General features: G+C 45.9%; 1 protein-coding gene across 2 annotated transcripts; it reads left to right on the forward strand.

Moving 5' to 3' along the window:
- Positions 1 to 91: 91 nt before the first annotated feature.
- On the forward strand, positions 92 to 5,421 carry LOC120860504 (interferon regulatory factor 2-binding protein 2). 2 transcript variants are annotated; one of them, XM_040236336.1, is made up of 2 exons: positions 92 to 1,218; positions 1,810 to 5,421. In XM_040236336.1, the coding sequence occupies exons 1-2, from the start codon at positions 168 to 170 to the stop codon at positions 2,523 to 2,525; spliced, it is 1,767 nt and encodes a 588-aa protein (XP_040092270.1). In that variant the 5' UTR covers positions 92 to 167; the 3' UTR covers positions 2,526 to 5,421. The 2 variants fall into 2 exon arrangements, with proteins under 2 accessions (XP_040092270.1, XP_040092271.1); XM_040236337.1 differs by having other exon boundaries at positions 92 to 1,170.
- The last annotated feature ends 8,322 nt before the right edge of the window (positions 5,422 to 13,743 follow it).

The following is a 13,743-nucleotide window of genomic DNA, read 5'->3' on the forward strand; positions in this document are numbered from 1 at the left end:
CGCGGGCTTTGCCGCCGCCGCCGCCGCCTCTGCGGCCGCCGCCGCCGCTGGTGGGGGAGACGCGGGGTTGGGGGGGGAGGAGGGCGCGCGTGGTGCCGGCGGGTAGCGGCGGCGCCCCCTCCTCCTCCGCCTCCTCCTCCTCCTCCGGCGCCGCGGGCTCCTCGGACATGGCCGCGGCTGTGGCGGTGGCCGCCGCGTCTCGGCGGCAGTCGTGCTACCTGTGTGACCTGCCCCGCATGCCCTGGGCCATGATCTGGGACTTCACCGAGCCCGTGTGCCGCGGCTGCGTCAACTACGAGGGCGCCGACCGCGTCGAGTTCGTCATCGAGACGGCGCGGCAGCTCAAGCGGGCGCACGGCTGCTTCCCGGAGGGCCGCTCCCCGCCCGGCGCCGCGGCCCCGGCCGCCGCTAAGCCGCCGCCGCTCTCGGCCAAGGACCTTCTCCTGCAGCAGCAGCAGCAGCTCGGCCACGGCGGCCCTGAGGCCGCCCCGCGCGCTCCTCAGGCCTTGGAGCGCTACCCTCTGGCGGCCGCCGCAGCCGAGAGGCCCCCGCGCCTGGGCTCCGACTTCGGCGGCAGCCGCCCGGCCGCCGCCCTGGCCCAGCCGCCGACGCCGCAGCCGCCGCCTGTGAACGGCATCCTGGTGCCCAACGGTTTCTCCAAGCTGGAGGAGCCGCCGGAGCTGAACCGCCAGAGCCCGAACCCGCGGCGCGGCCACGCCGTGCCGCCCACCCTGGTGCCGCTCATGAACGGCTCGGCCACACCGCTGCCTGCCGCGCTCGGCCTGGGCGGCCGCGCCGCCGCCTCGCTGGCCGCGGTGTCCGGGGCCGCGGCCGCCGGCCTGGGCTCGGCGCAGCCCGCCGAGATGGGCGCCCACAAGCGGCCGGCCTCCGTGTCGAGCAGCGCGGCCGCGGAGCACGAGCAGCGCGAGGCGGCGGCCAAGGAGAAGCAGCCGCCGGCGGCCTCGCACCGCGGCCCGGCCGACAGCTTGTCCACCGCGGCCGGGGCGGCCGAGCTGGGCAGCGAGGGCGCAGGCAAAGGCCGCGGGCCGGGCGAGCAGGACTGGGTCAACCGGCCCAAGACCGTGCGAGACACGCTGCTGGCGCTGCACCAGCACGGCCACTCGGCGCCCTTCGAGAGCAAGTTTAAGAAGGAGCCGGCCCTGACTGCAGGCAGGTTGTTGGGTTTCGAGGCCAACGGGGCCAACGGGTCTAAAGCAGGTAGGGGCGGCTGTGGAGTGAGGGGGTCTAGGGGCGAAGCTGGGCCTGAGAGCTGAGGAGGGGGTGTTCTTCCTATTGGCCATTCTCCCCCGGCCCAGAAATAGCAAACGTCCAACTTCCTGATCTGCTTGAGGCGGAACCAGTGCTTAGTGGCAACGTGTTCCTCTGCTGAAGCAGCATAACAGAGATGAGTCAGATGGACCGATAGGCAGCGACACAGGGCTTTCCTTTCCCAGCACATTCCTGGATGCGAGCATGAGGGCACCAATCACCTTTTAACCTGAGGGGGGGGGGGCCCGGGGGGGCTTTAACTCATGTGCACCCCGCAGCCTGGGTACTTGCAGGCCTGTGGAAGAACAGGCAGTGTTCTTTCCGTGCCCTTTTTTTTTTTTAAACTGCTAGACTGCCTCAGAGCCTTCTCAGTCTAAGTGGTTTAAGTTGCACGTGCTCTTGAAACTTGGTTTTTCTGTACCAACTTTGGAGAATAGAAATTCTTCAGAGGGTTGTGTTGTGTGTTAGTGAAAGAAAGATCTTTTTTAGTGCACGTTCATTTATTCCTTTTTTTCCTCTTTTCTGTCTTTGTTCTTCCAGTTGCAAGAACAGCAAGGAAAAGGAAGCCTTCTCCTGAGCCAGAAGGTGAAGTTGGGCCCCCTAAGATCAATGGAGAGGCCCAGCCGTGGCTGTCTACGTCCACAGAAGGGCTCAAGATCCCCATTACTCCTACATCCTCTTTTGTGTCGCCACCACCACCCACTGCCTCACCTCATTCCAACCGGACCACACCGCCTGAAGCGGCCCAGAACGGCCAGTCCCCCATGGCAGCCCTGATCTTAGTAGCAGACAATGCAGGGGGCAGTCATGCCTCGAAAGATGCCAACCAGGTGCACTCCACCACCAGACGGAACAGCAGCAGTCCACCCTCTCCGTCCTCTATGAACCAAAGAAGGCTGGGCCCCCGCGAGGTGGGGGGCCAGGGGGCAGGCGGCGCCGGAGGACTGGAGCCGGTGCACCCCGCCAGCCTCCCGGACTCCTCTCTGGCCGCCAGCGCCCCACTGTGCTGCACCCTCTGCCATGAGCGGCTGGAGGACACCCACTTTGTGCAGTGCCCTTCTGTTCCTTCGCACAAGTTCTGCTTCCCCTGCTCCAGACAAAGCATCAAACAGCAGGGAGCTAGTGGAGAGGTCTATTGTCCCAGTGGGGAAAAATGCCCTCTTGTGGGCTCCAATGTCCCCTGGGCCTTCATGCAAGGGGAGATTGCAACCATCCTTGCTGGAGATGTGAAAGTGAAAAAAGAGAGAGACTCGTGACTTTCCGGTTTCAGAAAAACCCAATGATTAATCTTAACTAAAACTGCTTGAATTGTATATATATCTCCACATATATATATATATCCAAGACAAGGGAAATGTAGACTTCATAAACATGGCTGTATAATTTTGATTTTTTTGAATACATGTGTTTCTATTTTTTTTTTGACGACAAAAGGTATGTACTTATAAAAGCATTTTCTTCTTTTGTTAACGTTATTAGCATATCTTTGTGCTTTATTATCCTGGTGACAGTTACCGTTCAATGTAGGCTGTGACTTGCGCTGCTTTTATAGAGCACTTGGCAAAGCAGAAACGCTTCTAGCTGTATTTGTATGCACTTATTTTAAAAAGAAAAAAAAAAGCCAAATACATTTTCTGACATTGTAAGATTGCCTTACTGTCTGTTGTTATTTACTGCTGGCCCCTTTCTCAGGCTGGAGGCCAATTGGTGGAGAAGGAAAGGAAATGAGGAAAGGGGCAGTGTTGTGAAGTGGGCATGCCACTGAAAAATGTCACCAAGTTCCCCCCAAACATTGCCCTTTTAGAGTAGCAGGAAATCGATTGTGAATCTTTCTCGATTTTGTTCTTAAAGTTCAGTTGTTAGGTTATTGATGACTGCCTGAGAGTTGCTGCTGAGAGATTTTCAGGACTGGGGGGGGGGGTTATTTTGGGGGGGTGGGTGGGTGATTTTTTTTTTTTTTTTAAGGCAGAGTTGACCACTGTTCACTGCCCATGTGATCAGTTGTAAGATGACAATGCTGCATGCTAGTTGGTTACATAATACACAATCCAGTGACTCAAGACAAGTGATAACGGTTGTTGGTGGGGACAAGATGGCACTGCCATCTTTGCATGGAGCCTGGCTCTGCAGCGCCACTTGATCTTTTGAAACCCCCTGGAGCTCTGTCTGTCGTTGCTGTGGTCGTTTCCTTTGAAAAGAATTGAAAAGAAGTTACAGTCCAGGTGAACTGGAGATTGTGGGATTGGTTTCGTTTCCGTTTTGTGTTTTGTCGTTTTATCATTTACCTGTAGCGCTATTGCTGTCGATGTGATCACCTACACCCTGTTCCTAGTGAGTGCTAAATACAGTATGGTACAATGACAGTAACAGCGTAGGGTGCTGCCAGGACTGCCCGTGGGCATATCAGTGACAGCCCAGATGGGGGTGGAGGAAACCTGTAATTTCTTTCTCACATGTGTTTGAAATACCAAGTGAATAATACTGTTCTTCTGGACAAAAAATGATAAACTAGCGAAAATTAAAGAGTTTTACATGATAGACAGGCCCCACCTCTCAAACTATTTTTAGAAGCCTTTTGTAAACTAATTTCTTTTGATCACTATTTTGCATCAGTAAAATGATTTTTTTAAACCAATAAATCATCAGTTATTAGAAATAGTTGTCTCACAGTGATACTGGTTTTTCTTTTGTGCTGTTATGATTTAACATTGACAGGAACACTACTTTAAATCCTTTTATGTTCAGGTGTTTGTAACTTGGCCCTATAATTAGGTTGAATCATGGCTTTGAGCTCTACAACTTCTGTGTATGGTTCACAACCGAGCTTTTAATTTGAAAATACAGATTGTTACCCACTTTGGATTAACTTTTTCAGTTGTGTTTTTGTCTTTCTTTTTTAAATTGCTCAAATATTTTTTAATGGTCGAGTTATTAACACTTGAAAATCAGATACTGCACCAAATACAGTATTTTTTTCATGGTGTTTTTAATGAGTGCACCTATTATTAATGCTGTGCAAATTCATGTTACCGGTCATTGTTATATTACAAACAGACTTGCATGATTAACCAGTTTGTTGTTACACTTTTTTAAAGAAATTGGAATATCTATGACTCAGATCTGACTGGTTTCTCTTATGTAAATGCACACATGCAGAAACACAGTCGCTTTTACATGCCCATAAAGACATTTGTAAAGAATTCAATTTATTATGGTCTGTTGTATAAATGTGTATCTAGGCACTTTACTATAAACTGGAGTTTGACCTCATAGACGTTACAAGTTGATCAGTCATTTGACCCAATTTGTGGTAGCTATCTGTATGTTTTGCAATCGTTATACAGATAAGCTTTCCAAAAGATTAATAAAGAACCATCCTGCTGTTTTGAATAAGTCTCTCCAGCTGTGGAAAAGACAACCTATGGTTTCTCTGCGCTGGTGTTCAAGAGGGAGAATTTAAACAGCTTTAAAGGGCTGCATGTTGAGTTTACTCCTATTAAAAAATAAGAGTCTGACTGGCCCTTGGGTGGCCTTATAGAAGGCTTGCAGCTGGAAAAGTGTTGGTCTGGGTTATTTCTCTGGCATTCTCTGAAGTTAAAAAGTTAGCACTGGGACATGGGTTTGATTCTTTGTTGTACTGATGACAGTGCAGAGATTCTCCACAGCTGGATAAAGATGTCAGAAAGCTACTTACTGTACGTGGGCAGTATCAGATTTCAAATCCTAATATTTCAGCTGTGCTTTTAATACTCAAAATATTAGGGGATGGGGTGTTGAAGCTTTCCCCTTTTTTGCTTTAACAATTTATAGAATTTAACAGATGTACTGTCTTTCATGTGGCCTCACATTAAAAGTTATAAGAACGTACACATGGTTTACAACTTTATTACTAGATACCTTTCCTTGGCCACCAAGTATTTTAAAAGTGTGCCACCTTTTAACCTTTACTTTTTTTTTTAAGTTGAAGGTGATACTTTTTCTATATATGATGAAACTCATGTCAACTAAAGTGAGTGTAATCTCAGATATCAACATTATTTTAAAATCACGCTATGGAAATATCACCTGCATTCTGTCATTTGTCAGATTTACAGTACTTTTTTTTTTCTTTAACTTTTAGCATTAAATAAAAATAAAATTGGGAGCACTGAACATTTTCTGAGGCCTTTTTTAATTGTTTAAAGTAAGCTTAGAGTGGCTCTTGTTTTAATCACCAGTGGCAATGTGACCAGAGGATGTGTGGGTTTGGGGTTGGGGTTTGACTGAACCAGCAGGAGAAAGGGAGGAGATAAAAGACATGGAACAAAAAGGCAACTGATGGAAGGCGGAAGAAAGTGCTAGGGACTGGGGAAAGGGCAACTGGATAGGGGAAGCAGATAAAGAGAAGAGCTGAACAAAGTACAGCCAGAAAAGCACTTGTTTACTTTTCAACTTGCAGTTCAGCCAGCCATTCTGCAATAGTAGATTGGAAAGAGAAGATAGTGACGACATTGAAAAGATTGTCAAGACACAGAGTTGCTCGCTGGGAAGCAGTGGAAGAAAACAGCGATGTTGGGCCAGAGAAAATTCACTGCAGATGAAAGAAAAAAGCCTACCTTTTGGAAAGCTTTAGAATAAAGTCACGAGCCAAAGCCATGTGTGAGCTTTATTGATGCTCTGAAACCTAAATTTATAAATGGAGATAAAAGGTGGAAAGCACCGAGATAAAGATATTTTTAACAAACTCCTGTCTAATTATCACATAGTAAGAAATTTCCTAGATGTTTGCAGCTTTTACTCTTCTTATTAACGGCTTGGCAGACTTCTCTACAAAAGGAACTTGTGAAACTTACTACAGTGTTTAAGATCAGGTACACATAGACTTACTATATGTTTTAAATTAAACAGCAACAGTTAATGCATAGTTAGAGGTGGCCCAGTAACTTCGGGAGTCCAAGACTATATGCATTTTAATGAATTTTTAATTAGCCTGTTTAAGGGCATTTTTAAGAAACAGTATCCTTAATAACATTTCTAGATTATAATACACAATGTGATGTTCCATTTAATAAGCTTAAAAGAACTGCTAAACTATTAAGTCTTCTTAAAGGTGCTAAATTTTATTTTCAGTGAAACTGAAAATAGTGCAGCTTGCAGAAGTCATTTTTATAATCTGAAAAGCTCCTCCCAAAGTAAACTGATGATTGCATTGTTTCGTTTTTTTAAAAAAACACCAATCTGACCCCTTGATGTGGCAGATGTCTTTGTTTATTCCCCAAAGCTGGGAAAAAATTGAAGGGAAAACATGGAGCTCCTTTTAATTCCTAGACTTTTTAAGTCCCCCCATTACTCAAAGTTGTTTTACATATGATTTATAGATGGTTTTATTTGGTTAGTGAAGAGTAGAATGTTTCTCTTCCTGATTCCAAAGTGTATACGTGGAATCATTCAGAAAAATGTTCAGTCGTGTGTAGCCACTGGAAGTACTGAGTCACCCTTATTTGCTTGCCTTTTCTTCATAGGGAACAGTGAGAGGACACGCCTTTCCTCTGTCACAGACCAAGGGCAGAGGCACCAATGAATGGAATACAGATTCACCTACTTCATCATCTGGGGTTCTAGAAATGGGGGTGGGGGGCGGTGAGGTGGGAGTGGGGATGTTGTTTAACTCCTTCAGTGCCACTGCTTAGGCCTCTGACAGCAATAGTATTGATTACAATACAACTGGTTAGAATTCAATAAAAATTATGGGTGTAACTTCTCAGATTGTCAACTATCTAGATCTTTTGCTGCAGTTTCTGTTAATAGCCTGCATTTTCCTCAAATGTTAGGAACCCCACACAGGCATTTAAAAGGCACAAAAATACACAAAAAATCAATTGGTAAATTAAGGAGTTGGAAGATAGACAATGACTGGATTTATGGATTATCTGTGGCTTTCTCTTATAAATCCTCAGATAAGACCATAATTAGGGATAGCCACACTATCCCAGTTTACCATTAACAAAATCATTTATACTCAATTTAATGGTGAAGTTTAATTCATCAGTGTTACTTGTTCCTTCCCAATGTCAATACAACTTAAAGTGCTTGATTTAATTTGAGGTACAACTTAAAAAAAAAAAAATTATAGAATACGAAATCTACAGATGTAGATTTCACTGGTCTTTATCACAGGATGTTGTGCACTTCTCTGAGGGGCTGAGCAGCACCAATCCATGCAAGTTACAATAAAGGTACTTCAGGGCAAAAGTATACTGTAGGCAGATCATCTGGACATTGGGTCTAAAAGCTGTTCTTTTAATCTGAAAAACAATGGGAGTAAAGTCTCCTCAATAGAACAATCCTATTAGAATGGCATGAACAGTTTCTACTATAATAAAAACTTAAACACTGCTTTAAAAAGAAAATGTAGAATAGCCCTTTAAAACTCAAAACCATAGTATAGGAACTCTTCAGTGCACGTAAAATTTATCACGAAAGTCATCCCTGAAAATCCTTTTAGGAGATGATTTTTCTCCTAGATCAGACAAGGTCTGGAGACTAGACTACAGGATTTCTAGTTTCAATTGCAAGCATCAATGTACTGGCTGATCTCATCCTTTGAATAGACTTTAGAAGCTAGATCGCATAATCTAAAGTCTTCTCCAGCAATTCGACAGAAGCTCTTGATACTGAGATAATACATCCCGAATAGAGTAATATGTCACATTTCAGTGTTTCTAAATATAGTTTATATTTGCGGGAAATGAACTGTGTTATATAATCTGTAGATCTCACTACTTACCACTTTTACTTAGCAATTGCTATTTCATTCATTGTATCATTACCATCTGGTAAAGTTCAGATGCCCATGAAGTGACTGTGGCATCTTGTGCAACACAAGTCATATTTTGCTGTGTACTCAGGTAGCAACTTTAGCAGACAAATATTTGGGTCGTATATTTCTCTGCCATTTAGAAAACAGTTTTCCTGTGACAGTGCAAGCAGAATATTTTGCACTGTAAATGTGGTGATCTCGCCAAGAAAAACAAAAATCCTGAGACATTTCCCCGGAGCGAAGGCCCTAAATTTATTTTAATGTATGGAAAGTTTTTGTAACTCAAATTACTTTTATTATTTTTAACTCAAATTATTTTTAAGCTCAAAATCACTGAGCTTTATTTTCCTTTATCGTAGGATGTTAAAATATTAAACCGTACCAGTGAGAGTTGTGCAGAGAAGTGAAACGTAGGAGTAAGGATTGTCTAGGACTTGAATAAATCAGCATTTCTTTACACACAGCCTTGGCCTTGGGCCCTTCATGTTCTCTACAGCGTGAGAGAGCTGCAAAGTAGAAAGAGGCTGTGGCATGCCTTAACCCACGTTGTTACTCCAGCCTCCAAACAGCAATTTGATTAGCTTTTTTTCAGTGATAAAAGATAAAGATTTATTGTAACCCCCATACAACTGAAATCAGAATTTCACAGGAGGGTCACAGTCATTAGGGAAGTTTTGGAATACTATTGTCTTAACAAGCACCATATGGGCTGTCGCTGTTATTATTTAACACCTATTAAGGAGGCACATCATTCTAGGCTTTGAACAGCTGAGAGGCCAAAGCCCCCACCGTCCTTGGAGCTTCGAGTCGATGCCGCAGGTAGGGTGCGTGCTTTCTGGATGAAGGGCACGTACCGACAAGACTTAACGGTGAGTTGGTTTCTTTCCAGGAGTTGGAAAGTATAGTCAGAGCTAAATTCTTCTATAGAGAACCGACTCTCTTCCGGAGCTTACATCCTGAACTTTGGTGGAATTCTGATATAGGAACACAAGCCTATATTCAAGGCGCTTTAATTAGGTCCAACGGGCAGCCATCACGCACGAAAGGGGCCACGGGACACCATTTTCTTCATACAAATCAAGAGGCCGGTTGAAAATATGGGAGCTAGGTCGTAACTGTCAAACTGTAGATCTTTTTTCACTTTTTATGGTTGCTCAGAATGGCGTTTTTTAAAAGGAAGAAAACAAGCGCCGGTTCAGCCAAGCCCTGTTTACTCGAGGGGAAGGAAAGGGGCGGAGGCTCCCGGACTCTCCAGCCGCCTGCGTAAAGGCCTTCGCCCACGAGGAGACCTTGCTGTGGTTTCCAGTGCTGCACCCTGACTCACGCCGCGCCCGTATTTATTTATTCTAGAACTTTTTCCCGGGCAGCACAAGCGGGCACAGCGCCTGCTCCCCGCGCCGCTATCTGCGCACGTGGATCCGCGCGACCCCGCGGCGGGACCCGGCGGCGGGCGGGGCCGGGGGCGGGGCCAGAGGGCCGGGGCGGGGCCATGGCTGGGCGGGGCCGGGCCCGGACCCGGAAGCAGCGGCGGCGCACCCGCCCTGCAAGGCCGCCCTGGCCCATCCCGCACTGAGCGCCAGGCCCAAGGGCGAGCCAGCTGCAGCGGCTATAATTAGAGGGGAGCTGCCGCCCTGCCGAGCCTGATCCCTCGCGCCCCCCGCCGGCGTTCCTGGGAGGAATGTGCGGGCGCGAGGCCGTGCGTTGCCGCCAGCGCGCTCCCTGGACGGTCACCTCGTGGTGGACCAAATAAAGTAAAAGGTCTGGCTCCTGCTGAGCGAGGCCGAGCAAGCGACCCGGGAGCCAGCCCAGGGGTGTGGCGAACCCTCGGCTGCCCAGAAAAGATCAAACGCTCGTCGGCAACAGCCGTGCTTGCCGCCTGCGAGGGTCCTTGCGCGGGCCAACCAGTACTGGGTGGATTTGTCTTAAGTTGGAGATGGCGCATGACAAGAGCGGCCCCAAATGTCACTCCCTTTTTGGAAATCATGATGCTGCTTTTTTTTTTTTTAAAGACTGTGGCTATAATAAGGCAAATGTTCCATGCTGGTGGAGTAAGCACTCATGCTTAAGGGGCAACTGTATTAGCAAAAAACACTGATGCACGGTACACGTTAATACAAATGTATTTATTAAGTAAATCTCAGGGTGTGCTCCTGTGGGTACTACCAAGCCAGATAAAGTCTGTAACAACTGACTGCTAAAAGAGAGTCGTCTTTTTAGAGAAAAACTTATACCTTAGAAAAAAATTTTTTCTACTAGTGGGCCCTTGAGGTGCCACCAATTAATTAACTTCTAATTTTTGTTAATTATTGAATGTAATACTCTGTAGCAGTATCTTCCAAAATAATAATAAGCATGAGCCCATCCTTTTAACAGAATGTTCATTACTAGCCTTGGAGCAGGGGCCTAGGAACTTCACTGTGATCTAAGAGTTGTATAACATTTTCGGTCATTGTTTAAAAAAGAATTGCAGAAGATAGGAATCTAAAAAAAAATAAATCTTTGCTCCAGGCTTAAGAATACCTAGACACAACCCTACTAAAAGACTTCCTTCATCAACATATTTTTCTTTCTAGATAGCAGGTACAAAAACCAGTTTAGAAGCTTGAGATGGACATCATACAAAACAGTCCACTCCTTATATATTTTATCGAGGAACCTGGAAGCCTTTTCGGTGGAAATTTGATTCCTAGGAAGTTATTCTGGCTGGAGCCTGTTTTTCTTGACACAGCAGCACTGTACTGACAGCCTGCTCTGCTCCTTCACAAAGCTCTTTGAGGGGAAACTATGTTGAGAGATACAAATTCAAGTTTTTGTGAAAACACACCTCAGAATTGTCCAGTTCTATTCCAGATACACAAAAAACAGTGAATAAAGGTCAAAGAGTCTCCAGATACCTTGGGCTTCGTGTGGTCATTTCAGGTAATTCAGTTAATGTAGTGTTTCTATTTTGCAGGTTTTAAAATGACCATGTACTTACCTCAAAAGGGGTTAAGGAATTAAACTGGACAGTCCTTATGATAGCATTTTTCATGTCAGCCAGATATGAGAAAGCACTGGGCATGTGTGGTAGACATTAGGTACTTGGGGGCAGTGAGTATGTACCACTAAAAATGGAACTCCCCTGGTGTCCAGTGGTTAAGATTTCCTTTTCCAAAGCAAGGGGTGCAAGTTTGATCCCTGTTTGGGGAGCTAAGATTCCACATGCCCCGAAGCCAAAAAACCAAAACATGAAACAGAAAAAAATATCATAACGAATTCAATAAAGACTTTAAAAATGGTCCACAAAAAAAAAAAAAAAACTTTTCAAAAATGTCGACTTCTGGTTATATCATGAAAGGGGGTCACAGCAAACATTTTTGAAACACTGGAAATAGGAGGCTCCCCCTGCTGTCACATAGAAGGTACATCTCTCCTAGGCCAATATCCCAGGAGTCCTGTACTTGGGACAGCCACTGGGTGTAAAGCTTAGCATCAGGCGGTTTGTGAAGTTATCAACACCTTGGGGGATATATCATTCTATTGAAAATGAAATAAAATTATAGACCACAAATAAAGGGAATGAATATTTTCTTTAAAAGTTTCTCTGCTCAGATTTATTTACTGAAGGGTCAGCCTACCTAAAACCCACCAGAACGGTCTCCCTCCGTCTGTGTATGGCTTTGAAAGCAAAGACGGTATTTGTGTGGCTGGTGGCAGGTGGGTGAGGGGAGGCCTGAGGGAGTGAGGATGTGATGGAACCTATTGTATTCTTTTAAGATAATCAGTAAAACTGATGTATGATGAAAAATAAAAGAACACCTACATTGAACTTTGACTTCAGTAAAATAGTTGGATTTATTTTTTAAAAAATCATTTTATGTCCACGTATTATGAATTACACTTTTCTGCACATGGACCTTTAGGTCCATAAGTAAGCCTTCAGTAATCATGAACTTTTTGTAGTCCCGAAAGGAACTCATTCAGGGTCTCTGGGACCAACAGTGCCTCAGTTGAGTGTCAGCCGGTACCAGACCGCACTGATGTCTGCATGTTTGCTGAGGGTTTGAAGACTTCTGGAATTAGGTGGACAACTTGAATTGCAAGCAGTAAAGGGAAAGAGACAGTGTGTGCAAAAGTGAGAGCTTGAAGAGGAAGAATCACAGGAGAACCATCATTAGTCAGTCATTCATTCATTCACTCGGTTCACTTATTCCTTCTCTCCATAAATCTATTGCATGGTAAAGTATGCGGGCTCTGGAATCAGCCTGCTTAAGCTAAAATTCCAGCTCCAACTGTTTTTAACCTTTAGGATTTAACCCTCCAATCTCCATTTAATTATCTGTGAAATGGGTTAAGGATATTACTTCCCTTGTGGAGTTGTTGAGGGGACGAATTGACAGGAGTATATAAGGTGCATACTATGATGTCTGGCACATAATAAGTGTGTCATAATGATGAGTGGCATATTGAACTCTCAGTAAATAGTTGTTAAAGGAATCCATTTAGTCTCTAATCTTAATGAGGAAAGTGTGGTGAAAAATAAGAAAAGAACCATAAAAATGTGTTTATAAGATACAGTGAAAACACGGTTAGCCTACATGAGGAGAAATTACCCAGGAAGTTTGTACTGAGGAGGAAAACTGAGCGGCGCCATTCACAGAGCAGGGGCCCCCAGCAGGCACTGGGGCAAAGGGCAAGCACGGGGTCCTATAGACACTGTTGAGCCCAGTTAGGACTCTGCGCTTTCAATACAGAGGCCGCAGGTTCGATCCCTGGTCTGGAAACTAAGGTCCCATGTGCTGCAGGGTGAGGCCAAAAGATTGAAAAAAGGCAAAAGTGGGGGCTGGCTGCACTCACTCCGGCTTTCCACCTCCTCCTGACAGGAGAAGGGAGAGGAAGACAGCCTGACTCACCTAACAGCTCCCAGGTGATCTTAGAAGCTGGTTAGCAGCAGTTGCAACAGCAGTACTTTTGCTGAGAAGTGGTTAACGGGTCGAAGTGGTTAAAGACATAACTATCTTCATTCCAACCCTGGCTCCACCCCAGTTTGGCTATGTCCTCAGACACGTTTCCAGATGTCACTAAACCTCAGCCTCCTCATCTGTAGAATGGCAAGAAAAAGGGTACCCATTTCATAAATCTCTTGTGAGGGCTAAGTGATTTATAAAGTTTCCTTGGGATAGTCACATAATAAACAGTGTCTAATTATCCTAAAACAGGGAGGATCAGAGGGTGGGGAGAGTAATCACTTCATCCACTGATCCTTCGGCCAACACCTGAGACCTCACCACTCAGGTCTTTCCCATGGGTCCTCTAGTCTGGAATCCCTCTGGTTGTCCTTTATTTTGGCTGTGCTGGGTTTTTGTTGCTGAGCACAGGCTTTTCATTGCAGAGCGCGGGGGCTGCTCTCTAGTTGTGGTGTGCGGGCCTCTCTCGTTGTGGCGCAGGCTCCAGGTGTGCGGGTTTCAGTAGCTGCAGCTTGGAGGCTCTGTAGTTGAGGCTCAGGGGCCCTAGGGCGTGCAGGCCTTGGTAGTCATGCCACGCTGGCTTAGTTGCTTCTCGGTGTGTGGACTCTTCCCTGACCGGGGATGGAACGCAGGTTCCCTGCATTGGCAGGTGAATTTTTATCCACTGGGCCACCAGGGAAGTCCCTGATAGTCCTTCTTTAAATGGCTATTGAAACCTTCCCAAACTCC

Source organism: Oryx dammah, unplaced genomic scaffold (genome assembly GCF_014754425.2).
Source record: "Oryx dammah isolate SB20612 unplaced genomic scaffold, SCBI_Odam_1.1 HiC_scaffold_11077, whole genome shotgun sequence".
Taxonomy (NCBI): domain Eukaryota; kingdom Metazoa; phylum Chordata; class Mammalia; order Artiodactyla; family Bovidae; genus Oryx; species Oryx dammah.

Coding starts and splice junctions, on each gene's coding strand:
- LOC120860504 (XM_040236336.1), top strand. CDS start 168: ATGGCCGCGGCTGTGGCGGTGGCCGCCGCGTCTCGGCGGCAGTCGTGC. Junction 1,219..1,809: donor GGCCAACGGGTCTAAAGCAG/GTAGGGGCGGCT, acceptor TTGTTCTTCCAG/TTGCAAGAACAGCAAGGAAA.